The sequence below is a fragment of the Crocodylus siamensis genome, chromosome 15 (assembly GCF_052110815.1).
Source record: "Crocodylus siamensis isolate JL-2025a chromosome 15, ASM5211081v1, whole genome shotgun sequence".
NCBI classification, from domain to species: Eukaryota; Metazoa; Chordata; order Crocodylia; family Crocodylidae; genus Crocodylus; species Crocodylus siamensis.
Window position 1 is genome coordinate 50,471,404 of NC_143409.1, and position 24,941 is coordinate 50,496,344.

The 24,941-nt window shown below is 52.2% G+C and overlaps 1 protein-coding gene across 4 annotated transcripts; it reads right to left on the minus strand.

Moving 5' to 3' along the window:
• Positions 1 to 9,341: 9,341 nt before the first annotated feature.
• On the minus strand, positions 9,342 to 16,342 carry LOC149852728 (uncharacterized). Of its 4 annotated transcripts, XM_090029798.1 has the most exons (4): positions 15,909 to 16,342; positions 15,294 to 15,420; positions 12,690 to 12,806; positions 9,342 to 12,614 (listed from the first exon to the last, which is right to left on the minus strand). In XM_090029798.1, exons 1-4 carry the CDS (start codon positions 15,912 to 15,914, stop codon positions 11,830 to 11,832), a joined length of 1,035 nt encoding a protein of 344 aa, XP_089885924.1. In that variant the 5' UTR covers positions 15,915 to 16,342; the 3' UTR covers positions 9,342 to 11,829. The 4 variants fall into 4 exon arrangements, with proteins under 4 accessions (XP_089885924.1, XP_089885920.1, XP_089885923.1 ...); XM_090029794.1 differs by having other exon boundaries at positions 9,342 to 12,806; XM_090029797.1 differs by having other exon boundaries at positions 9,342 to 12,806; positions 15,637 to 16,342.
• Positions 16,343 to 24,941: the final 8,599 nt, after the last annotated feature.

Genomic DNA, 24,941 nt, shown 5'->3' on the forward strand with positions numbered 1-24,941 from the left:
GAACTTCCTTTTTCACTAAAGCAGCAAAACCAGATGTATTACCAAGCATCGCAGGAGCTCCATCTGTGCAAAGAGTATGAAGCTTTTCTTTCCAGTCAAAGTTTTGTCTGGCAAAAAAACTTTTTACCATTTCCAAAATGTTGACGGCCTTTGTAGTTTCCAAAAGGGACTCACAAAATAAGAATTCTTCTTTGATGGCGTCAGCATGCGCATAGCGAACAAAAACAAGGAGCTGGCTACACTGAGAGATGTCTGTAGTTTCATCCAGTTGCATACTTAAGGGGAATGGCGAGGCTGCCAATTCCTCGATCACCTGCTTCAAAATGTTAAATCAACTATTCTAGAACGTATCACATCATTTGACAAGGAAACCGCTTCCAGTTTTTTCCTGTGTTCCAGTCCACAAACCAGCTCGACCATTTCCAGTGCACATGGCTTTACTAAAGTCTCTCTGATAGCGTGGGGCTTTTTTTGTTTGGCAATCCGGTAAGCAACTTTATAGGATGCTTCAAGAAAAGGTTTTTGTGAAATGGCAAATCCAAGTTTTGGAAGTGTCCCAGCTTTTTTGAATTGAGCTTTCTTCGCACGAAACCCCTCTGCATCTTTTAGATGCATTTTCAGGATGGACAGATGTGAGGTGCTCTTTCAGTTTTGCTGGCTTCTTACTTCCATTCGCAAGAATTTTTCTGCACAAAAAACACTGTGGCTTTTGTGTCCTGTCACGTTCATTAATGCAAGTGAAACCATATAATACACAGTCTTCATCATACCTCCTTTTCTTTGACATTTCAACTTAAATTGGGTCTGGGTCACCATTGTGAGAACACGCGACTTCACCGTTTGCTGGCTGAATGACTACTAGGCACAGAGTTGCCCGATAGTTGGCCAGCTACGTCGCATGAGTGTCTGTAGACAGGAAGGCTGCGATCACGTGCGGTCTAGCAGCAAGTCTAATAACTACCGTAATTTCGAAGTAGTGATGAGTGTAAACGATATTTTGAGATATCTGCCACAACTATAATGTGATAAGAAAATATCTGTGATTTCTATTGGTGACGAAGTCACAGGTACTGCTAATACTTCTGTGGTTTGTTGCCTATAGTCATAATTGAAGGAAATGCTAAATTTCAAGTTAGAGGTTAGTGAAAATAAAGATGTAATTTTTTTCCCATCCGAGTTCACGGACCCCCTGAAATCTGCCCACAGACCCCTTGGGGGTCCATGGACCTCAGGTTAAGAACCCCTGCTCCACAGGATTCAGCAGAGAAACCCAGAGATTTGTCACAGGAATCCATGGTGTCTGGTGGTAGGGAATGACCAAGATCCCAAGATTGGAGTCTGCTGTGCCTGGCACTGTCTAGAGATCCCCTGCCTCAGGGAGTTTAAGATTAAATCAAAAATAAATATAACTATTGGAATGTGCACTCATGTCCTAGCTTCACACACACACACACACATGCACGCATGCATATGTATGTATGTATGTATGTTGGTATGTATGTTAAAAACAACAAGAAGCTAGGCAAAAAATAGTCAGAAGCTATTGTGTCGCCTACACACACACCACACAGGCATAAACCAGACACGCGCACACTCAGGCAGGCATTAAGTACTCACTCACTTACTCACTCACCCACTTACACACCTATACACACATCACAATATAAAGTAGACACAAACACACACATACGCACACACACAGAGGCAGGCAGAAATAAACCCAGGGTGCTTATGCACGTGTATCCCCCCGCCAGGCATCTGGCGCACCGACTGTCACACTCCCACACACAGAAGCAAAAACCAGGTACACACATTCAGGTGGACAGAAACTAGGTGCACACATGCATGCACATTCATGAACCGCACACAAACATACAGGCATAGAGGCATAAACCAGGCTCACCCACACACACACATACTCAGGCAGGCATCAACCAGAGACACACACACGCACGTGCATATGCATGCGTGCACACACACATGCACGCACACATACACATACAAGCATAAACTAGACAAACACACACAGACATACACAGAGGCAGGCAGAAATAAACCCAGGGGACAAGTGCGCATTCATGCGCAAGCGCGTGCGCGCACACACACACACACCCGCCCTGGGGACAGGCATCCTACATCAGCTCTCAGCACCTACATCAAGCTCGCCATGATTGGACTAAGTGTGGGCGGAACAGACACCATGAGTAAAACCAGGTTAGCTTCGTTCCCTTGCAGCCAAGTGATTGGGGTGGCCAAAAGGCAGCTGCAAGGTTACACAAATCCAGTCTCCCTCCATTGTGTGTATCTTCCTACCTACACAACCCAATCAGAAGATAATGCACCATTAGTTACATCAGTGCATTCCCTAAACCCTTCAACTCAGCATTGTGAAGGGACCTCGCAAGTCATCTTGTCCAGCCCCCTGCTCAAGGCAAAGTCCTCCTTGCTGAAAGCCATCCCAACCAAGGGTTTGGCCAACCTCCTTGTGACACTTCCAGGGATGGAGTTTCTACAACTTCTCTAGGCAGCCTGTGCCGGTGCAGGACCAGCCTCATAGTCCGAAAGCCCCTCCTCATCTCCAACATAGATTTCCCCTGTTGGGCTTAGAGAAACAGCCTCGAGCTTCATCTCCATCCTCTCCATAATCACCTTTCAGGAATTTGAGGACTGCTGCCAAAAATCTCCTTAGTCTTCTCTTCTCCAGACAAAATGACCCTAGTTCTTGGAGCTTTTCCTTAATCTAAGTCATACTTCCCAGGCGTCTGATCATTTGTGCTGCTCTCCACTGGACTCTTTCCCATCTGTCCTTGAAGTATGGGGCCCAAAACTGGACACAGGACTCTGTAGAAAGAAAAATACAGGCTTATTATAGATATTTGACATGAGTAGCATGTGCAGATAGCTGCTGTGCAGTTTTGCACTTAGACTTGGAAATTTAGCAGAGCAAAAGGATAGTAAAAAAAAAGAAAAAAAAAGAAAAAAGGTCGGGTCAGAAAGGCCCAGTAAAAGGAAAACAAGAAGAAACCAGCCTTGGGAAATGAAAAAAAAGCCAAGCTTGTGGTGTCTAGGGTGACAACTGCAGCTGTAAATATTGCTTAAGAAAATAAAATAAAGGCAAAGACCATACAATGAAATTACAATAAAAGAGATGCTTATAACATCTGTACACTCGCTTAATCTGGCAATAAAAAAGTATCTCCCTATTGGACCTCCCTGTTGGCCAGGACAAGATCCAAGATAGAGGATCCCCTAGTTGTTCCCTCAACCGTCTGGAACAGGAGGTCGGCCTGCACACAAATTAAGAACTGCTCAATATTTTAGGTTTGGCTGCACTGTTCGTCCAGCAGATGTTCACAAAATGGAAGTCTCCCATCAGTATCGTCCCGTAACTTTTGGATAGGTGTCTCCTCTTTCTGATTTGGTGGCCTATAATAAATGCCCCCCATTATATCTTTCACCTTTCATCTTCACCCAAATGCATTCTGTTTTGCTGTCTGCTGTCTTCTTCCTCCTGACATACAAGGCAACAATCCTACCTGTTCGCCCTCCCCATCCTTCCAAAACAGCCCAGCGGGATGGCCATGCTAACCAAAGGAACTGGCAGCATCACACAGCAAACCCTGACACACGATGACAAAGGACAGCATCTGTGGCACAAAGGATGCTATGCAACGTGAACAGCACATGCCCCTGGCAGTGGCGGGAGCGCGGCAGCGGTAAGCCGGCGAGTCCTGCAGGCACTGTTGGTGACTGAGGGTCGGTGACCGCCCGCAGCTGCTGCTGATAGCATTGGCAGAGGCCAGCAGTATCACGAACCATCTGTAGGGGCCGTCGGCCGTGTTGGTGGTGGGGTGGTGAGTGGTGACCGCCTGCAGGTGCCACTGACAGTGTCAGCGGCACCTTTTTGTTCCCCCATGAAGACAAGGGAAAAGTGGGTTAAAATTGGTGATGGAAACTAGATGTAAACTGATGGCTGAAATTGCTTTGATTTCCATTGTTCCACCGCACAGTAACAGGCCCTGGGGTTGCCCTGGCTGGGGGGTGGTGGGGACTGGCTCTGGGACCTCACAGGAAGCCCCCAGGGCCTTCGGCAGCACTGAGCTGAGCTCTGATTTGTTCTTTCCTCCCACCACTGGGTGCAGGAGCGGGTCACACTGGTGCCATGGTCAGAGGTGTCTTGTGGCTCCTGCAGCCCTTTACTTCTGGGAAAACAAGAAAGGTAGCAGATGTCCTTGGGCCACGAAAGGAGCAGAAGGGCTGGAGCAGGGGGAGTGTGGCAGTGATGCATGGGGGTGCAGAGGCATTTCCAGCAACAGGGACTGCCTCTCCCCGGGGCAGGTTAGACCCTCCTGCTCTTGGGGACACTCCTGCTTTCCCCACACGTCCCAGTCCCAATCTCAGGCTGGAGGCAGCTCTGGGACTATCGCAAGCTGCCCATGTCCTGTGTCTTGCTCTGACCCCAGACTGGGCAGCCATCTCTGGGCAGCCTACTCCGTCTCTGAGATGTAAGGGCCGGAGCGGTGTCTGTGTGGCCAGTTGCCCTTGTGCTGCTTCATGGAGGGGCAGTTCCCTGAGGACACGGCTGTGATATGGGGCCAGATCCACAGTAGGGACAGGTTAGCGATTGAAAGCCCGTATGATCATCACCTCCCTAGCAGGATCCTGGCAGCCCCTCTCCTCTGGGAAACTGGCCCCTTCCAGCGATGGCGGGGACAGACTCACAGATGCATCTGACTGAAGCTGCTGAAAACGGACCCCTCCACCAGGGACAGGGCGCTGGGAAGAAGACATGCTCCCAGCAGCCAGGGAGCAGGGAAACCTGCCAAAAACACTTCTTTGGCAACTCTGGTCATACCTGGATCAGAAACCATTTGCCTGGAGAGAAGGGAAGTGTCCAAGATAGCCCCTTCTGAGCATACCCCTTCCGCCCGCTCTTTCCAAGGGGCTTTGGCAGGGTGGGAGATTATTCTGGGCAGAGGGCCGCTTACTGAGTTTTGGCAAGCCATCGAGGGCTGCATGACAGGCAGCCCAGGGCAGATAAATATTAATTCTCTAAATTTTTTTGGGCCCCGCAGGCCAGACAGAATGGCCTGGCAGGCCGCATCCAGCCCCCGGGCCGCATTTTGCCCACCCCTGGTCAATGGGAACAAGTTTGGGTCCCTGCAGTCGGATGATCCTGCCTCCAGCTGGGGATCAGACTAGAGACTGCTGGAGGTCTGCTCCAGCCCTGCTTCTCTAAGGTTGTGCGATGTGGGCCAGGCAAAGATCCTTTCAGCACTGGTGAATTTAATCAAAGGATTTGATTAAAAAGGTGCTGCAGGAAGAAAGCTTCAGTAAATGATGGTCCTTGTCACTACGCAGTGGAGAAATGGATTTAGGAAACAAAGCTTGGGTCTCTTGGAGGTAAAAAAAGGGTAGGAAACCAACAGTCACCAGGGACAGGGGTGGAGATGCAGTGATTTGTGATGTACTAGAAAGCAGAACGAGAAAGTTTTTACTCTTTTCAAGGAACCAAAATGAAGAGACACTGCAAACACTTACGGATGGATAACATTCACCTTATGAGGTTTTTTTCTGGGGGAGAGTGTGACTCATCATAAACAAGGCTTAGGAAAGGATCGTTCTATAATAACTACAGGTGCAACTAAAGCAATCATCCCATCCAACGCGAGAACCACCCCACAGCAGAGACGAGTACGTAGGTTGGCAGACACTGCAGGTAAAAAAGGAGTCATAGATACAGACAAAAAAATAAAATGAGGAGATGCATTTTGCAGCACGTGAAATCTCATTATGTGGTAACGATCTACACAGTTCCCCAAAACAAGAAGAACCCTAGAATGACATGCAAAAGAAAGGGCCGTCCAAGACAGATAAATAGCACAATGGCTAGAAAGAAAGATATAACCACAGCGAAAGTGTGATATCTTGTGAGAGCCTAGTGGCCCAACACACTGTCCTACTTGATGACTTAGGACAACTCCCAAGGATACATCTGAGAGAGACCTGAGGGAGGGAGGCATGAAATGGTAGAAATTAAGTTATAAGAGAAAGCCTGAACTATGCAGGAAAGTCAACCAATGGTCATCTTGTAACAATTAAGAGCTTTGGGATACGAAGAAGGAGTTTACACTTACAGCTGCTGAAGTAGTCTTCAGCAAAAGCCAGTCCCATAAGGTGAGCCAGGTAGCAAACCTTGTGGAGGAATATATAGGCTTCATAAGGTATCGAAGTAAAGAGAAGTCCTTAAGAAGAGGCAAAGCTGGATTTTGACCAAGTTTCATGCAGAAGAGATAAGAGCCATGTAGCAGGTATGGGGTTCACCCCGCTTCTCTCAGGTTTCTCCCAAACATTAAACTATGCAGAATCTTTACTTTCTTGGCCCACCGGCCCCTCCAAACTCCTCTTAAACACTAATTAGTCCATAAAGGGTCAACCCACCCCTGCGGTCTCTTAGGCCAGGAGAGAGCCTTGGCTGGTGCCGCTACCTTCAGCCGCCCAGCCTCTGCCCCAGCTTCCTCTTCCCGCCAGCCTTCCATATCCGCTGGCCCACTGCCCTGTAGGCAAGGCTGTCATCACGCTCTACCTGTCTGCATGAATGAATTCCTTGGATTCAGAACCCACTGCTATTAACTCTAGAAAGGAGGAGCAATCCATGGTCCCCAACAGGTTTTTCATGCCTGGAAGACGTATTTTGAGAAATGAATAAAAGGAGAATGGCCCAAAAATCATTTGCATTTGCTAACACTGCCAATTAAAGCTGGAAGTCCAGGGGACAGTGCAGAGCCAATGAGGAGAGCAGTAGATATCTGAAAAAAACAGGTGAACAGGAGAGTTGTACACCCCGGCTCTGGATGATCTTGAAACATAGGAGAGGAACAGGATGGGAATTGCTGTCGCACCTAGAAAACTGAATGGGATAGGAGGTGGGGGCGGAAAGGGGACTATTCTCCTATCCCAGCTCTTGCTTGAAGAGCAATGCAGTAAATACCTGTGCTCTGGTGGCAGGGGAGCAGTTACTTGGCCACTTGCTGAAAAAGTTAAGGAAAAAGCTATTGCACCTGCAATGCAGAGGACCACCAAAATGAGTGATAACCATTACGTTTTCAGAAGAGCGCAACTCCCCCCCACAGACATTTTCAAATTAATTACAGAAAAAAGCTCCCTCTAATATATGGGCTTTGTGGAGATAGTAAAAACATTTAAGCTCTTAACCAAGGAAGCCCTTTAGGGGAACTGAAGGGAAAAGCGAGAACCAGAGAAGCAAACTGACCTAGTAAGACCTCAAACCTGTACACAAGCCAGAACAGTCCCCTGGAAATAAAAAATGGCTTTCGTGAAGCTCTGTGCCTAGCCCACTTCTTTTGATTATGGTCTGCAGAGGGATTTGAGGAGCACAAGACAACTTCTGAGAATGGCAGAGCGATCTCGAGAGCAGAGGTCTCCAAGTAAATGTATCGAAGCTGGAGTCTGTGGTCTATGGACACAAAGAGGTTGGGAAGGAACGTGGACAGAAGCTCCCACTGACTCCTTGTGACAAGCTCCAGGGCCCATTGCATGTCAAACGTGTCATGAGAGAAGGAGTCGAGGAAATGCATAATACACATGCTTCAGCAGCAGAGGCTGACAAGACTTCCACTAACTTCTACTGGCTCTTGACCAAGAAAGAAAGGGGATTTACACAGTGCTAAACTGAGCATGCTGGGATTGTTAAATGTGTTTTGACAGGAACAAATGAAGTATAGATCCCTAAGGGATGGGAGACAGGCCTGATCACTGACAGAGCAGTGGGGAGGAAGAGGACTTAAACCACCAGCTAGATGTTCATGAGATGAGGGAGAAGACAAGAAACTTCAGGGGTCACACAGCTCCAGGGAGAAGCAGGAATCAGAGCTTTACCCAGAGAAACGAGGGCTTGGTAATTCCTCAGCATCTGGTCCTGGTAAAGCTGCTTGTCTGCGTCTTCCAGCAGCTCCCACTCCTCTCGCATGAAATACACAGCCACGTCCTCAAAGACTTCCTGGAGCTGTGGTCATAAGCATTACACCATCAGCATCTTGTCCCACCCGCCTCCAGCCCCCACCGCCCTGCCTGCAAGTCCTCTCCGCTACAACTACGTGCAAGCTTTGCCACGCCAGGTCGGGGGGCAGATTTACCCATGACGCAGCTGACACGTGACGTGCCTGCAGCTGTGGACAGGGGAGTTCATGCGTCTGCCCAGGCCCAGCTCAGCACGTCCTACCTGCTGGGGCCTTGGAGGCGGCCCAGGCAGCACTTCCAGAGGCGGGGAGCCCTGGCTCCACGCGCTGACCGGCCTTCCCGGGCCAGCCCCCCGGCCACCTGCACTGGGGGGAGCGCCGGCTCTGGCCCGCTTGGGGTGTTTGCAGCCTCCGTCACCTGAGCCGTGTGGCTCTTCAGGTCTCTGCGCTCCCCAAATTCTCTACAGCAGCCCTGGCTCCTCCTGGCTCTGCCCCAGCTGCGCTCCCACCCGGGCTGGAGCCGCGTCCTGCTCACCTCCATGCTCTCCCCCGCCCCGCCCTGCTCAGCTGCCAGGGAGCCCCTCTCTCCCTGCGGGAGCCCTCTGCAGCTCCGGGGTTACAGGCCCCTTCCCAGGCGGCTGCTGCTCAGCTCTGCTCACGGCCCCCGGGAAGAAGCACTCGTCAGTCCCGGCGCTCCGGCTCGGGGCGGCCCCGCACGGCCGGAGGCTGCGGCAGCCGCGGGCTCCCGCGCAGGAGGGGGAGGGGGACTCAGGAGCCCGCAGCTCGGGCCCACCCGCGCGCCGGGCGGGGTCGCGGCCTTGTCGGTGCTGGGACGCGGGGCCCTGGAGAAGCCCGAGGGCGCGGGCCGGTCTCCGCGGGGGGAAAGGCCCCCCGGCCCCGCTGCGGCCCTTGGGAGCCCCCAACCTGCTCCTCTTGCACCGTGAGCCGGCCCCGCCCCCAGCTGCCAGCGGGCGCCGGACACCCGGGGCGCAGCCCTCAAGCCTCCGCCCCCCACCCGGCGCGGGGCGGCAGCGGCAGCGACAGCGACAGCCCCGGCCGGGCAGACGGGAGGAGGCGGCTGCGGAGACCGGACACTGGGCCCGCCGAATCGGAGCGGGGGCGCGACCGTTACTTCGGGCGCGGCGCCGCTTAAGGAGCTTCGGCAAGCCACGGAGGGCTGCGAAGGTAGCCCCGCCCCTTGCCGGGCGCCCCGCCCTCCGGTCATCATCTCGGGCCTGCAAGCCCCGTCCCCAAGGCCCTGACCCTTGCCCCTGGAAGTCTCCCCGCCTTGGCCCCCTTTCAGCAAGGGGCTCGCCCTCTCATCACTAGAAAAATACCCAATTATATTCTAAGACTCCAACATTTACTACAACATTCATTTATTTAATTTTAAAAAAATATTTTCGTCCTGATTCTCATGCGTTTGTATAGTGCACATGGAAGTGGTAGTATCAAAGCTTACAATGTAGTCTTACTCTTGTATATGGTGGGGGAGTCGGGGGGCATGGGGGTGTGGGAGCATAGGAGCTGGGTGGGTATGGGGTTTATGGGGGTGTGCACGGGGGTGGTGGTGACTGGGGAGGGTTTCCCCACAGCCCCCCTCCTGCTCCATGTGGCAGGCAGAGCCTCTGCCAGCGCTCCGGGCCCCAGGATCCCACTCACAGCCATTTCCCCTCTCCATCTGCCACCACTGCCTTTCTCCTTCTGTTTTCCCACCCCCAACCCCTGCTCCAGCACCATGTCCCAGCTGTATGGCTGAGACGGCAGGACGCAGCAGGAGCCAGCTCTGCCTGACTGGCACTACATGGAGCCAGCTGCGACTTGTGGGGCCAAGCCAGTTCCTGCTGAGTCACAGAATCATAGAAAATTAGGTTAGGATCAAGGATCAAGTCTAACCCCCTGCTCAAAACAGGACCACCCCCAACTAGATCACTCCAGCCGGGGCTTTGTCAAGCCGTGCCTTAAAAACTTCCAAGGATGGAGATTACACCACCCCTCTAGGTAACCCATTCCAGTGCTTCACCACTGAAATCCTGCTGCCTGGTGCTGCAGCCAGGTGCCAGGGAGCATAAAGTGATGGAGCTGTGGGCAGTGGCAGGAGAGTGGCAGCAAGTGGGCACATGGGGTGGGGCAGGGCCAGCAGGCCTTGCTGCTGTGGCTGCTTAGTCCTGTGGCCAGCTCTCGCTGGGTCCTACTGCTGCTGGCTCCTGTTATCTTTGACAGGCAGCCAGGGGAAAATAAAAATTAATTTTCTAAATTTTTTATGGAGCCCGCAAGCCAGATAGAATGGCCTGGTGGGCCGGATTCGGCCCATGGGCTGATACCCACCCCTGGGTTAGGGCCTCTGCTGGGTGCATAGCTTGCAGTTTGGGGGAATTGTCTTACTTTTTGGAGGCAGGACTTGGTTCAGCAGGTGTGGCCAAGTGCTCTTGGTGGGGCAGGCTGTGCTAAGGGGCAGGGCCTAGTTGCCAGTCCCAAGGGGTGTGGCCCAGCTATGGGCAAGACTCTAGGAAGGAGCGGGAGGACTGCTGGGCAGGGTCAGAATGGAGAGGTAGAGCCAGCAACAAAGGGGTGGAGCTATGCCTTGGGGGCAGGACTTTGTGGGGGCCCTGTGGGGTCCTAACAGAGACATCCTGGGACACTTGGGGGCTTCCTTAGTGCTGGAAGGCAGGTTGAAGGGGTGTGCTTGGGCTCCGGCAGGGCTCTGGGAAGCCAGGCCTTGGTGGGGGGGCACTACGGGGTCTACCCACCACCTGCTCCCCTCCACCAGGCACCATGGTCCTGGAGCTGTGCAGGGCAAAGGCCAGGAAGGGAGAAGCAGCGCGAGGCTGCACAGTTCAGCACCAGCCACAAGGTGGAAGCTGAGCTCTTCCAGATCTGCTGCCACATCCAGGTGCCCCCCAGGGCAAGGGAGGGGCTGGGGCAGTCCCTGGGGTGGGAGGGAAAAACCAGTCTGGCACCTCCATGTTGCCCCACTCCAGGACTGGGGGCTGCAGGGATGGGGCATGGCCTGAGCTACCCCCCCCCCCCGTGCCTTTCTTTTTGCAGCAAGGGAGGTTGGCTGCATCAACACAGGGGCCTGACCCATTTCTGCTAACAGGGGCCTTGGTAGACTTAGGTGCCACCCCAAGCTCCTATTCAACCCAGCTCAGTGCCCTGAAGAGAAGTGTTGATGCAGTTACTTTTGTAACAAACCCTCCTCTGCTCCACGAGATGATATCACAAAAACCAATGAGAACTGCCTTTGAGAAGCAGACTTTGAACTCAAGCCTTGGGAAGATATATCAAGCGACCTTAACTGATGTCTCCATGTTCCCCTTTGCCCCACACTCCCTCACCAGCATCCATTGCTCCCCAGTCCACACAGCCCCTTAGAAATTCAACCAGTAACAGGCACTTCCACACGTCAAACGAAGTCCACTTTCCTCCCTTTCTGTGGCCACCTGCAACAAGACAAGCCAGACCTCCTGCCAAAAAGCAGAAGCTTATTCAAATGTCACAAGATAATTTTCTTAAAACACCGAAGGCCTCTACTGTGACCAGCTCTTGTTCCTGAGGGTTAGCAACAACCCCTGGATTACAGTGATTACTCTGGAAAGGGAATCACAGAAATACCTGCACTGGAAAGGGTTCTGGGCCCTGGTCTGTTCTCATGGCACAACTCTGGAAAAAGGTGCAGAAACCATCCACAGGGATACTATGTTCAGTTTTGGGGCTTCCTTAGCAGAAACTGCCTTATAAAGAAGACTGGGTGAACTCTTTCTGCCCTACACCAACATGAGGCTGCTTGCCTGAATGCAGGTGCTCAGCAAATGGACATCCACAAGTGTTTACTGCACTGTTGGCAAAATTATGGATGCTCCTGGGGTGTGGACATGCTGGTGCAGATGCGCTGGTGCAGGGCCAGGTATGAGGACTGGATGAAGCTCTTCCCACACACACAGCATTTATGTGGATTCTCTCGTGTGTGGATGCGACTGTGCCGGGAAAGGTGGGAAGAGTGGCCGAAGTTTTTCCCACACACGGAGCACTGATATGGCTTCTCCCCTCTGTGGATGCGCTGGTGGTCAGCCAGGCTAGAGGATACGGTGAAGGTCTTCCCACACTCATGGCATAGATGTGGCTTCTCACCTGTGTGGATGCGCTGGTGGCGAACCAGCGTGGTGGACTGGGTGAATCCCTTCCCACAGATGGAGCACCGATGTGGCTTCTCCCCTGTGTGAATGCGCTGGTGCTGGACCACACTGGAGGCATGGGTGAAGCTCTTTCCACACACGGAGCACTGATGTGGCTTTTCCCCTGTGTGTATGTGCTGGTGCTGGGACAGGTGGGAGGAGCGCCTGAAGCACTTCCCACACACAAGGCACTGACGTGGCTTTGGCCCCGTGTGAATGCGCTGATGCCGGGCAAGGTTGGAAGATTCAGTGAATCCCTTCCCACATGTGGAGCACTGATGTGGCTTCTCCACCATGTGGACAAGCTCATGCCTAACCAAGTCAGAGTGGAGAACAAAGCTCTTTGCACACACAGGGCACTGCCATGGCTTTGGCCCTGTGTGGATGTGCTGGTGCTGGGCCAGGCTGGAGGATTGGGTACAGCTCTTCCCACACTCATGGCACCCATCTGGCTTCTCCCCTGTGTGGATAAGTTGGTGCCAGGCCAGGTGTGAAAGAGAAAGGGAGTCAGGCGAGGGGGCTTGCCACAACTCACCTGGCAGGAGGCACTCCGACCTTGGTATTTTCTCATGGTCCTCACCAGCACAGACCCACAGCTCCACCTGTCCTCCCTGGATGCGGCATATTAAGTCAGGAATGAGACCTCGATATCCTGTGAGGAGGAGCGGTTAAAGAGTGTTTGTGACTGTGGACTGGATGGAGAAGAACCAACTGGCATGCAGAGAAAGGGTCTAATGAACTCATGGATTCTATTAGGACCTTGAAGGATATGGGAGGTGGGCATTTAGGATGAAAACGAAAGTGCTGCAGGGAGAAAACTTCAATAGATGATGGTACTTGTCACCACATAGTGGAGAGATGGACATAGGAAACAAAGCACGTGTCCTTGAAGTGGGGTCTGACACAGGGCTCCATTCCTCCCTCCCCCCTCTTGGGCCATTCTTGATGGGCAATTTGCTAGTTTTATTAAAATGATCTACAGTTTCCCAAAACAAGGAGAACCCTAGCCTCACATCCAAAAGAGAGGGCCATCCAAGACACAAATAGCACGATGGCTAGAAAGAAAGCTATAACCACAGTGAAAGTGCGATATCCTGTGAGAGCCTAGTGGCCCAACACAGCGTCCTACCTGATGGCTTCAGGAGCTGCCTTAAGTCATAACTGGGAGAGATGAAATGGTAGAAATTAAGTTATAAGAGAAAACCTAAATTATGTATGGAAGTCAAGCAACAGTCATCTTGTAATAATAAAGACCTTGATGCAGTTACACTTTGGGAAACAAGGGAAGGAGTCTGGAGTTACAGCTGCTGAAGTAGTCTTCAGCAAAACCCGGGCACATAAGGAAAACCAGGTGGCAAACGCTGTAGAGGAATACATAGGTTTCATGACCTAAGGAAGGAAATAGAAATCTTGAAGAATTGGCAAAGCTGAATTTTGACCAAGTTTTATGCAGAAAAGACAAGAACTGTGTATTGGGTTTGGGATTCACCCCACTTCTCTCAGGTTTCTCCCAAACTTTAAACTATGCACAGTCTTTATCTTGTGGGCCCACTGGCTAATCCAGGCTCCTTTTAAACCCCAATAAGTCCATAACAATAAGCCTCACCACAGAGATCATAAAGGGTTAACCCACCCCTGTGGTCTGTTAGGCCAGGAGAGAGCCTTGGCTGGTGCAGTTACCGTCACCCTCTCAGCCTCTGCCCCAGCTTTCTCTTCTTGCCTGCTCTCCATATCCTTTGGGCAGCCAACTGTTCTCATGCACTGGCCCACCCCTCCACAGGCAGAGAGGGAATGAGCAAACAATTGCCAAGCTGGATAAAAACCACCAGGCAAGAACAAATTACTTGGATTTCAAACCCACTACTGCTAGCTCTAGAAAGGAGGATCAACCCAGGATGTCCAACAGGTCTTTCATGCCTAGAAGACATATCTTGAGACCTGAATGAAAGGAGGATGCCACAAATGCATGCTGTCGATTGACAGCTGATACTGTCGATTACAGTTGGAAGTCCAGGGGACAGTGCAGAGCCAATGAGGAGAGCAGTAGATAACTGCAAACAGGTGAACAGGAGAATTGTATACCTCGGCTCTGGATGATCTTGAAACATAGGAGAGGAACAGGATGGGAATTGCTGTCGCACCAGAATACTGAACAGGGTAAGAACTTGGTGCTGAATGGGGACGACTATCATAACTTCTCTCTCGTTGGCAGAGAAAGGCAATAAATACTAGTGCTCCAGTGACAGGAGAGCAGTTCCTTAGCCACTCACCAAAAACGGTATGGAAAAAGAAACTGTAGCTGGAACTGAGGACCACCAAAATGAGTGATAACCAGTTTTTAGAGGACTGCAAAAATCCTCAGACATTTTCATGGTCATTACAGAAAGAAAGAGAAAGTTCTCTCTATATATGAGCTCTATGGATGGAGCTAGTAAAAGCATTTGAGCACTTCCCTGAGGAAGTCCTTTAGGGGAACAGGAGGAAAAAGCAAGCACCAGAGAAGCATACCGAGCTAGTAAGAAGTAAGGACCTCAACCCTGCACATGTCAGAACAAGCCTGTGTATTACAGATCCCTAGAAATGAAAATGGCTTTCATGGGGCCCTGCACAAAGCCCACTTTTAATTACAATGATGGGCACCTGCTATGCAGAGGGATTTGAAGAGGACTAGACAACTTCTGAGAATGGCAGTGATATCTCGAGAGCGCAGGTCTCAAAGTAAATACAGAAACACCAGAGCCCGGGGTCTATGGAGACAAAGATGTTGGGAAGGAACGTGGACAGAAGCTTTCCCTCACATGTAAAACGTGTCACGAGAAAAGGAGTTGAAATGCATGATACATGTGCTGTAGCAGCAGAGGCTGACAAGACTTCCACTCATTTCTGCTGCTTCATGGGCAAAGGAAAAGAGAGGGGAGGCAGAGAGCATGAACCAAACACTCTGGGATTGTTAAATGCATTTGGACAAAAGCAAATGAAGTATAGATCCCTAAGAGATGGGAGACAGGCCTGATCACTGACAGAGCAGTGGGGAGGAAGAGGACTTAAACCACCAGCCAGAAGTCCATGAGATGAGGGAGAAGACAAGAAACTTCAGGGGTCACAGAGCTCTAGGGAGAAGCAGGAATCAGAGCTTTACCCAGAGAAACGAGGGCTTGGTAATTCCTCAGCATCTGGTCCTGGTAAAGCTGCTTGTCTGCGTCTTCCAGCAGCTCCCACTCCTCTCGCATGAAATACACAGCCACGTCCTCAAAGACTTCCTGGAGCTGTGGTCATAAGCATTACACCATCAGCATCTTGTCCCACCCGCCTCCAGCCCCCACCGCCCTGCCTGCAAGTCCTCTCCGCTACAACTACGTGCAAGCTTTGCCACGCCAGGTCGGGGGGCAGATTTACCCATGACGCAGCTGACACGTGACGTGCCTGCAGCTGTGGACAGGGGAGTTCATGCGTCTGCCCAGGCCCAGCTCAGCACGTCCTACCTGCTGGGGCCTTGGAGGCGGCCCAGGCAGCACTTCCAGAGGCGGGGAGCCCTGGCTCCACGCGCTGACCGGCCTTCCCGGGCCAGCCCCCCGGCCACCTGCACTGGGGGGAGCGCCGGCTCTGGCCCGCTTGGGGTGTTTGCAGCCTCCGTCACCTGAGCCGTGTGGCTCTTCAGGTCTCTGCGCTCCCCAAATTCTCTACAGCAGCCCTGGCTCCTCCTGGCTCTGCCCCAGCTGCGCTCCCACCCGGGCTGGAGCCGCGTCCTGCTCACCTCCATGCTCTCCCCCGCCCCGCCCTGCTCAGCTGCCAGGGAGCCCCTCTCTCCCTGCGGGAGCCCTCTGCAGCTCCGGGGTTACAGGCCCCTTCCCAGGCGGCTGCTGCTCAGCTCTGCTCACGGCCCCCGGGAAGAAGCACTCGTCAGTCCCGGCGCTCCGGCTCGGGGCGGCCCCGCACGGCCGGAGGCTGCGGCAGCCGCGGGCTCCCGCGCAGGAGGGGGAAGGGGGACTCAGGAGCCCGCAGCTCGGGCCGACAGACCCCGGCAGCCCCCGGGCTGGAGGACGGCCGACACCTGCGCGGTCCCAGGGGACGGCGCCTCCTGCTGCCGGGCCGGGCCTGAGCACCCGCCCGAGGAGCCCCCATCTCCCGCCCGCTCTCCCCGCCTCCGGGGCCGCCGCCCGCAGGAGATCTGGGGTGACCCGCACGTGACCCGGCCACGTCACGGGGGGAACCCTCGGACACCTGCGTGCTAGCGCGGAGCCCGCCGGGAGTTGTGGTCCGGGGCCTTGCAACTCCGCGCATGCGTAGCGCGGGGGCGGGGCTGTTCCCCCAGGTGCCCTACTCGCTGAGAGCAGGGGCATTTCTGTGTGCCTGCCATCCCCTTCAGGCAGGGGCGTCCTCCATGTTCCTCCATACACAGTCCAGACCTGTGGTGGCCGCGGTCGGTGATGACCCGTCAGTGCCTGGGTGTAGGTTGTGTCCCTCTCAGTACCGGTTGTTCGTGACAGACGCACTCCGGGTGTTTTCCTGCCCAGGGATGGGCCAGGCAGAGGCCTCCCGGGTGCGGTGGGCGCTGCCGTCTGGGTGCGCCCGGCGGGGCTGGCGCGGGGGCCGAGGCCCCTGTGCGTGAAGGGGCGAGCCCTGGGCCTGGCGGCGGGGAGAAGCGGCCGCGGCTGGGCTGCGCTGGGCGCCCTGGGGGCGGCTGCGTGCGAGCGCAGGCACGGCTGGGCCGGGGGGAGAGGGCAGTCTGCGATAGGGGCAAGAACTCCAGGCGCCTGGAGGGGGGACCCCCGAATAGCCCCGGGGGGGCAGCCAAGCAGCCCAGGAGCCTGGAGAGAGGCTCCCAGCACCGCCGGGGTGGGGCCGACCAGCGTGGGCCATTGGGACCAGAGGACTGGGCTGTGGCTGCGAGGGAGGTGAAGCCTGGGGGGAGGGGGCACTTCCCGCCACTTGGGCCTGTGATCTAATAACCCCCCGCCTTTCTTTTTAAGGCCCAAAAGTTATTTTGCACGTGTTTCCGGGGTAAATGAATGGCATAGTGAACCAGGTAATTGCATGATGCATGTGACATGGGGAGGTGGCACCGGGTCCCTGGAGCAAGGGGCAGGAGATGGGTCTAAAAGGCAGAAGACACAGGACTTCCTTTCCCCAGCAGGTCATTTGCCCCGGGACTTGTTGCTACAGAAGGCTGTTGGGGCGGCCACAATAGCCAGGCTCACCAAGGGACTCTGATTTCACAGGGGATGGAAACGGGATGGATCCACGAGTAGCTTTGAAACAGATCTCACCTCTGCTAGCTCTGACCCAGTGACAGAAAACGCCAGCGGGGTTTGGCAGGTGCCAGGGCTGCAGACGGGCTCTCTGGATGTCCCTGTTCATGTGCTGTTCCTTGGCCTCCACTCCTGTCCCTCTCACAGATGGGAGGTGGGGGTTTCGTGACCCACAGAAGCGTCACAGGTCTGGGGTGCTTGAATTCTTTGGGCTCAAACACCCGCGTGCAGACGTGCATCCAGGACGTGCACACAAGAACCCAGGCATCTGGGAAACACGTACACGTGCACACATTTCAGGCGTCCAGGACACGCACAGAACTCAGGTGCCTGACACACACGCACAGATGAATCTAGCACATGCACACACATATGTGCATACACACAAAGCCTAGGCATCTCACTCTCTCTTGTCTCTCTCTCTCTCTCTCTCACACACACACACACACACACACACACACACACACACACACACACACACACTTCATATGTCTGAGACACACAGAAAACTCTAGGCATCTGATACACAGCCAGACATGCACAAAGAACTGAGGCCTCCAATGCAGACGCACAAAACCCAGGCATGCAGGACACATGCACACACAAACAAAGGCACAAAACAGGCATCCAGGATACACACATGCACAATGAATACAGGCATCTGACATGTGCGCATGCACACACATGCAGACACACACGTGCACACGTACAGAGCTCTATGTCAATGGTTCTCATGAAACATGCTGCCCTCAAGGACGCATCCTCAGACATCCGTGCACAGACCCCGGAGACATGCAGCTGCAACACCTGAACCAGCTTGATCCTGGGTGCTGGGCTGCTGCCCGTAGCACTGATGATGATGTCTCCTGGCCGGCTTAGCCAGGCCGGGTGTTGGAGCTGCCACAGCTGTGGCTGGGGGACGTGTGTGTGTGTGTGTCTGTGTGTGTGTGTCCCAGATGCCTGGGTTCTGCGTGAGAGATTCAGAGCTGCCATAGCATGTGTTATAAGCCCTATACTGTCAAAAGCTAAGAGAGATTCTCTTTTAGGTCCATGGTTTGCTTGGGCTTGGGGAGAAGGAGGCACGACCAATCATGCAACAGGTTTAGGTATCTCACCAGAGCCAGAGGCTTTGCTGCAAGTCTGCAGGGAGCCTGGCCACACAGAGCTGAGCCTGCCCTGAGCACATGTATGTGCGCGCACGCATGCACACACACACGCACACACCATGTAAATGGCAATGCTTACGTTCTTCTGTTGTTCTTAGGAAACTTGCTAGACTTTCCCTCATCATTAATCTTCCACAGGGAGCAGAGAGTTTACTGCCCCCCGAGTCACTTGGGATGAATCAGGACTGGAGGTGTGGGATGGAGATGGGATGCTTCACAACCTAATGCCTCTCTGTCCCTTCTGGCTTGTTCTCATTGCTTGTGACCACCCGTCTTTGTCGGACACGTTTCCATTAAGTCCGTCATTGGGCCAATGACTCCCACAGTGTTGACTCTCACTATGTTGACTTGCACTGCGATGATTCGCAGGGCTTACTGGGCCAGATTCCATGAGGATCATGGAAAAGCAGAGCTGTAGGGCCTTCACGAGATCATGTCTAGTCCAACCCTCTGGTCAAGGCCACGGTGGCATGTTTGGGTCCGATGTCTTGTGTTGTGTCAAGGTTGGCAGTCATTTGATGAAGAGGTTAGATGATGGATTTGTAGGGGATGCTTTAGATAAGGCTGACCCTGCCTTAGGTTGGACTAGATGTGACTTCTGGAGATCCCTTCCAATCTGGCTTCTCAATGATTCCTATGATTTAAGCCGTCGCATGACAAAAGTTCATCCAGCCTGCTCTTATAAACTTCCAGGGACGGAGATTCAACAGCCTGTTCAGGTGATTCTCAACCCAGGTACCACAAGATCCTTTTAAGGGGGATGTTCAGTATTACTGCTGTAATGGACATGTACACATTGTTCTGAACAACCCAGAGATTTCTCCAGGGTGTTCACACCATTTGTCCATGTTGAGGACTTCAAACTGAAGAGCTGGTCTCTTATTTTCCTGCAGTCAGGGAATGAGTGAAAATTATGAGGTGGTATTTTCCAAGGGGTGCCTTGAGTCCTGCAAGGGGGACCCTAAATGTAATGAGGTTGAGAACCACTGCTCTAGGCATCTGCTTCATCCCTGAACCACCATAATTAGACTCCAATGACCGTTAATAGGCAGTCAGTCTGCAGTCCAGCTGAAAGTACTATGGGGTGGATCCCCAACCAGTTAGGTGTTCATACTTAATGAAGTGGACGGTCTTTCACTGGAGGCTGTCAAGGGCAGACTGGCTAAGCGTGGCCTAGGGATGATTAAGGAGGAGCAGGTCTGTGAAGGGGTTGGGCCCAAAGTTCTTAGGGTGTAAACAGACATCACCTTTGTGCCACCTTTATGGAGGTAGAAAGGCCAAAGCAAACAGAGGTCCATGCCCCATGTCATGCCACAAAGGACCAGGATTTGTGGCCGTGATAGAGGTGGTATCAATCTGTGCCACAATTCTGCAGTGGACGTCTGTTTGCTTTAAGGTAAAATAGATTGGGCTCTTGAAGCCCCTAAGTTCCCCACCATTTGGGACCCCAGCACAGCTGATATGCTTCATTTGTTGATGTCTAGATATACCAATAAGCAGCGGTAGATCCAGTGGTGCAGTTGCATTCCCCTTTGATTCCTGCTCCACTCAAAATTAAAACCAACTGCTTGGGAAGAGGCAGTGCTTTTCTAGTCAGGCAGCAGTGAGAGAGTCACTTGATTTTATTATAATCTACCTGCTTCCTTCTAAACTCTTCATTTCAGAGGTGTTAACACATTCACTCTGTCCTTTTTCAATGGTCTTGGTGTTCCACTAATTAAGCTAACTTTTCTTCTGCAATTCTGCTGTCTGCTACTTGTTCCAGATAGCGTAGCTCTTATTTTTCAGCCCTGCAGACAGTGTTTGACCCTAGCTAACAACGTTAACTCAAGTGTGGAAGCATTAACTCAATGAAACATTAACTCAGGCATGCAAATAACCTTCAGGAAAGCATTGGATGTGCTGTCAAGGTGCTCCAGAAGGCTAGACTGTGTTTTATGAATCTGAAAGAGATGTAGGTTTAATTCTAAGGGCTACAGGACTAACGAAACAGCATGTTGAACATTTCTTGCCTGGTTAGTTGTGTTTCTATACATAATATATGCTACAGCAAAAATAATGCAGATTCCAATAAAGATATTTTTTCCCCTGGATTTTAAACAGAAGACCATAGCCCTAGGCTCCTAGCGTGCACATAAAGCTTCTAGTTTCTTTTCAACTGGAGGGGAAAACGTGTGCTCCTGGGAGCATAGCTCCTATTTTTCAGCCTTGCAAACAATTTTTAACTCTAGCTAAAAACATTAATTAAAGGATGGACATTTTTAACTTCAGTGAACATCTACTCGGGGTTAGAAACAACTTTCAGTGAACCATTGGATACACTGTCAAGATGCTCAAGAAGGCTCGAATGGGTTTTATGAATCTGAAAGAGATGTACGTTTAAATCTAACGATGGCAGGGCAAGAGAACCAACATCTTTTTATTATTTTTGTCCAGTTTTTTGTGTTTTTTTTAATATATATGATACAGCAAGTTAAATACAATGAGTAGTGCAGTCCTAGGCCCTAGTATATTAGCAAAACGTCTTTTTTCATGTGGAGAAAAATGGGTGTTGTGTTTTAGGTCATGATATGCCACACCATCCATCTGTGCCCTTCCAGTCCCTTCTGACCTATGATTCTATCGTAGAGACGGGGAAGACTTGAGCAGGGGATTGGACTGAATGAGACCTTCTGAAGTCCCTTCCAGCCCTACTTGTAGTCTATGATTCAGAGTTGTTGTTACGGCATCATCATGGCCGTCTTCCTTCAAGAAGTGTAATACTGCAACATTTAAGAGCCATTACTTCCCTTTTGTAGCTCTTGAGTCACAATTTAAAACATGATGACTCTTTCTAACCAGCCACTTCTGACTCAACAGTTGGGTTCCCTCGGTGTGGATCTGAGTGAGGTCTGCTGACTCAAACTTAAGAGGTTATTAGGATGGTGGCTATTGTAGCAATGATTATACCTATGATTGATCAGAGTTTCTCTTTATACAACCTCTATTTTCAGTGGACTCTCCTTAAAAAAACCAGGGTTTTCTCTTTAAAAAATGAACTGTACAATGTAATGGCACCACATCATGTTGATCTCACAACAATTAGTGAAGCAATTTTTTCACAAGTTTCTATATAGGGATAAAAATCCTTTGAAAGTATAAATGTATGCATAAATTATTTTCTCTTGTGAAAGCATAGAAAGTTAGGGTTGGAAGGGACCTTGGGAGGTCATCTAGTCCAACCCCCTTGTCATGGCATGGGACCTAGGAGCGGCCGTGATCTCTCTAGTGCCCCCTACCGTGCCAAGCCACTTGTTTAGCACCCTCGATCTCGCCCGCCATGTCTTGCTGTTATGTTAGGTTAAGGGAGGCTGCCTTGTACTCTTGGTCACAGTGCTAAGTTTGTACTGGCCCCTGTCCTGTAAGGGGTGACCCGGTGCACCCCAGCCTTATGGGCTATGCATGCCTCCTACCTCCCCTGTAGCACGCCCCAAACCTCGCAGTTCTTCCAGACGTTGTCTTGCCTATATTCTTTCCCTAGAGGTCCTGCCAAAGACCTCCGCCCTAATGTTCACTTTCACTGGGCTCAATCCATTCACTCTCGTACGTGCCCTCTCCTGGGGCTTCTCTCCGTTCGTGCCCCTCTCCTGGGGCTTCTCTCACGCTACTCTCTGTACACGCCCCTCGCCCTCACCGGGCTCCTCAATGGGCTTGCTACCCTCTCGAGGCTTCTCTCTGTACGCGCCCTCTCCTGGGGCTTCTCTCTGGGACTTTCCTTGGTGGCTTGCCCTCACCGGGCTCTTACCCGCGTGCTTGCCTGTACTCGGGCTTCTCAATGAGTTTCCCCCCCGCTTTGGGGCTTTTCTCTTACGGGCTGTGCCCCACTGGGGCCTGTCTCCCATTGCCTGTGCTCAGGCCTTGTCTCTCCGCGTTCCCCGCAGCCTCATATACTCACGCCATCTCTGGGGCCTGCTTACGCCTCTTGCGCTCGCCCACACTGGGGCCTCTGTCTTATGCTTCCCGTGCTCCGATTACCCGCACTGGGGGTTTCGTTGCCTGCGCTTCCCGCGGTAGGTTCCCCACACTGGGGTTTCGTCGCCCACACTTCCCGTGGTTGGGGCTCAGGTGGCATGTAGCTGTGCCTGGCCCCCTTGACCCTCCTCGCGGGTCTTATGCCCTGCTCGGGCTTCTCCAGTTACCGCCCACACAGGGCTGGGGTCAACACCCCCCCAAATGCAGCGCCACCCTGGCGCCACACTGCTGAGCCTTCCCTCTGGCACCCAAATACTGTGCCCTCTCAGGGTTTCTCTCAACTGGGGCTCAGGTGGCCTAAGCCTTACCTGGCCCCAGACCCTTCTCCGGGTCTTGCCCAGCTGGGCCCTCTCCAATACTGCCCCACTGGGGCCGGGGTTAGGACACCCGGAAACACTGCACCCTCTGTGGTGCCGGGAACACCCCACATTACTGGGGAGCCCCTAATGAGGCCTCCACCATCCCCATATAGCTTCACCTGGTCCTCCGGTTTTACACAAACATCACCGCAACAAACATAAAGCCCTGAGCCCACCGGCTGTAACACAAAATTCCGCGCCACCCTGGCTCTCCATCAAGCCTCCGTGACAGAGGCCTCTCCATCCCATCAACACGCGGACACTCAAGCGCTCAGACAGCTCTGCCTTGCTCTGCTCTGCAGCAGAGCTCCTGCTTCTCAGCCTGTCAGAGGGGAACTGACTCGGGCCTCGGCCTGTCTGTTTATAAAGGCCAGGCTCTGCCCCTTTTCGGTCAGCTGACCCACTCAGTTGCCTCGGCAACCCCCGGCTGTGTTGCCCTGCTGGCTGACAGCTAAGTCCGCCCTCTCCGGTCCCAGTAGCAAGCACCCTAGTGCCCTGCTACACCCCTGCTCAAAGCAGGACCAGCCCCAACTGGATCATCCTGACCAAGACTTTGTCCACCTGGCTCTTAAAAACTTCTAAGGATGGAGATCCCCCTACCTTTGGAAAACCTGTTCCAGTGCCTTATTACCCTTCTTATGGGAAATGGCTCTTAATGAGTCTTAGTATAACTTTTTTTAAAAAAAATGTTATTTTAGCTTTGATTGTATCATTAGAAATATTAATCTATTATATATTCTTGGGTATTACATGCACCATTCCCCATGCCGGATGGGGTGTAGATGGTGTGGTGCATCATATATAAGACAACACATATTGGGGGAACCTGGGTAGCCTTTCCTGGGGCTTCAAGAGCCCAATTTATTCCACCTTAAAGCAAACGGACGTCCACTGCAGGACTGTGGCACAGACAGATACCACTTTTATCATGGCCACAAGTACCATTAAAGCCGCGTTGAAGTGCCTAATCTAGCTAGATATTGGGTGAGCTGGATCTAACTAATGCAATGCTGTTAAGTGATGAAATGGGATTCAGGACTCGTGTATAAAGGACTGAAATGAAAACTTGTTTGATGAATGACAGAAAGGCTTTATTTACTACAAGTATCCGCTGTTAAATGAGCCTAAAGCAAAGCAAAGTCCATCTGTGTATATTTAGCTGTAAAAGATTTCATAGATTTCATAGACATTAGGGCTAGAAGGGACCTCAAAAGATCATTGAGTGCAGCCCCCCGTAAGTGATAGTTTCTCACCAATACAGCCAATAAAGCCAAAGAAGTAATTAACAGGAAAATCCTTTTAATTAAACTGTTCATTATTGGCTACCAGAAAGTCCTAATTTTGGTTGAATTACCTTCCTCAGTAACAAGAGGTTATCCATTTAGGATTGGCTGTGCCAGTCCCCAATTTCAGAGGCCAGATTCCTGGTTGGCCAGTGAAAATTAAAATGAGCATCCTGGGCATAGAGGACAAAAACCTTATGTTTTTCTTGGTTGCTAATCCATTTATTGATGATATAGTTTCATAGTTTCATAGTAGCTAGAGTCGGAAGGGACCTAGGTAGATCATCTAGTCCGACCCCCTGCCTTGGCAGGAAAGAGCACCGGGGTCAGATGACCCCGGCAAGGTGCTCATCTAACTTCCTTTTAAAAATCCCCAGGCTAGGAGCCTGCACCACTTTCCCTGGAAGCCGGTTCCAGGCCCTAGCCGCCCTGACTGTGAAGTAGCGCCTCCTAATATCTAATCTAAACTTACCCTCCGCGAGCTTGTGACCCTTATTCCTGGTCACTCCTGGCAGCACACGGGGGAACAGGGACTCCCCCAATACCTGCTGATCCCCCCTGACCAGTTTGTAGCAGGCCACAAGGTCCCCCCTTAACCTTCTCTTGTGGAGGCTAAACAGGTTCAGGTCCCGTAGCCTTTCCTCATAAGGCCTGCCCTGTTGACCCCTGATCATGCGAGTGGCCCTCCTCTGGACTCTTTCCATATCGTCCACGTCCCT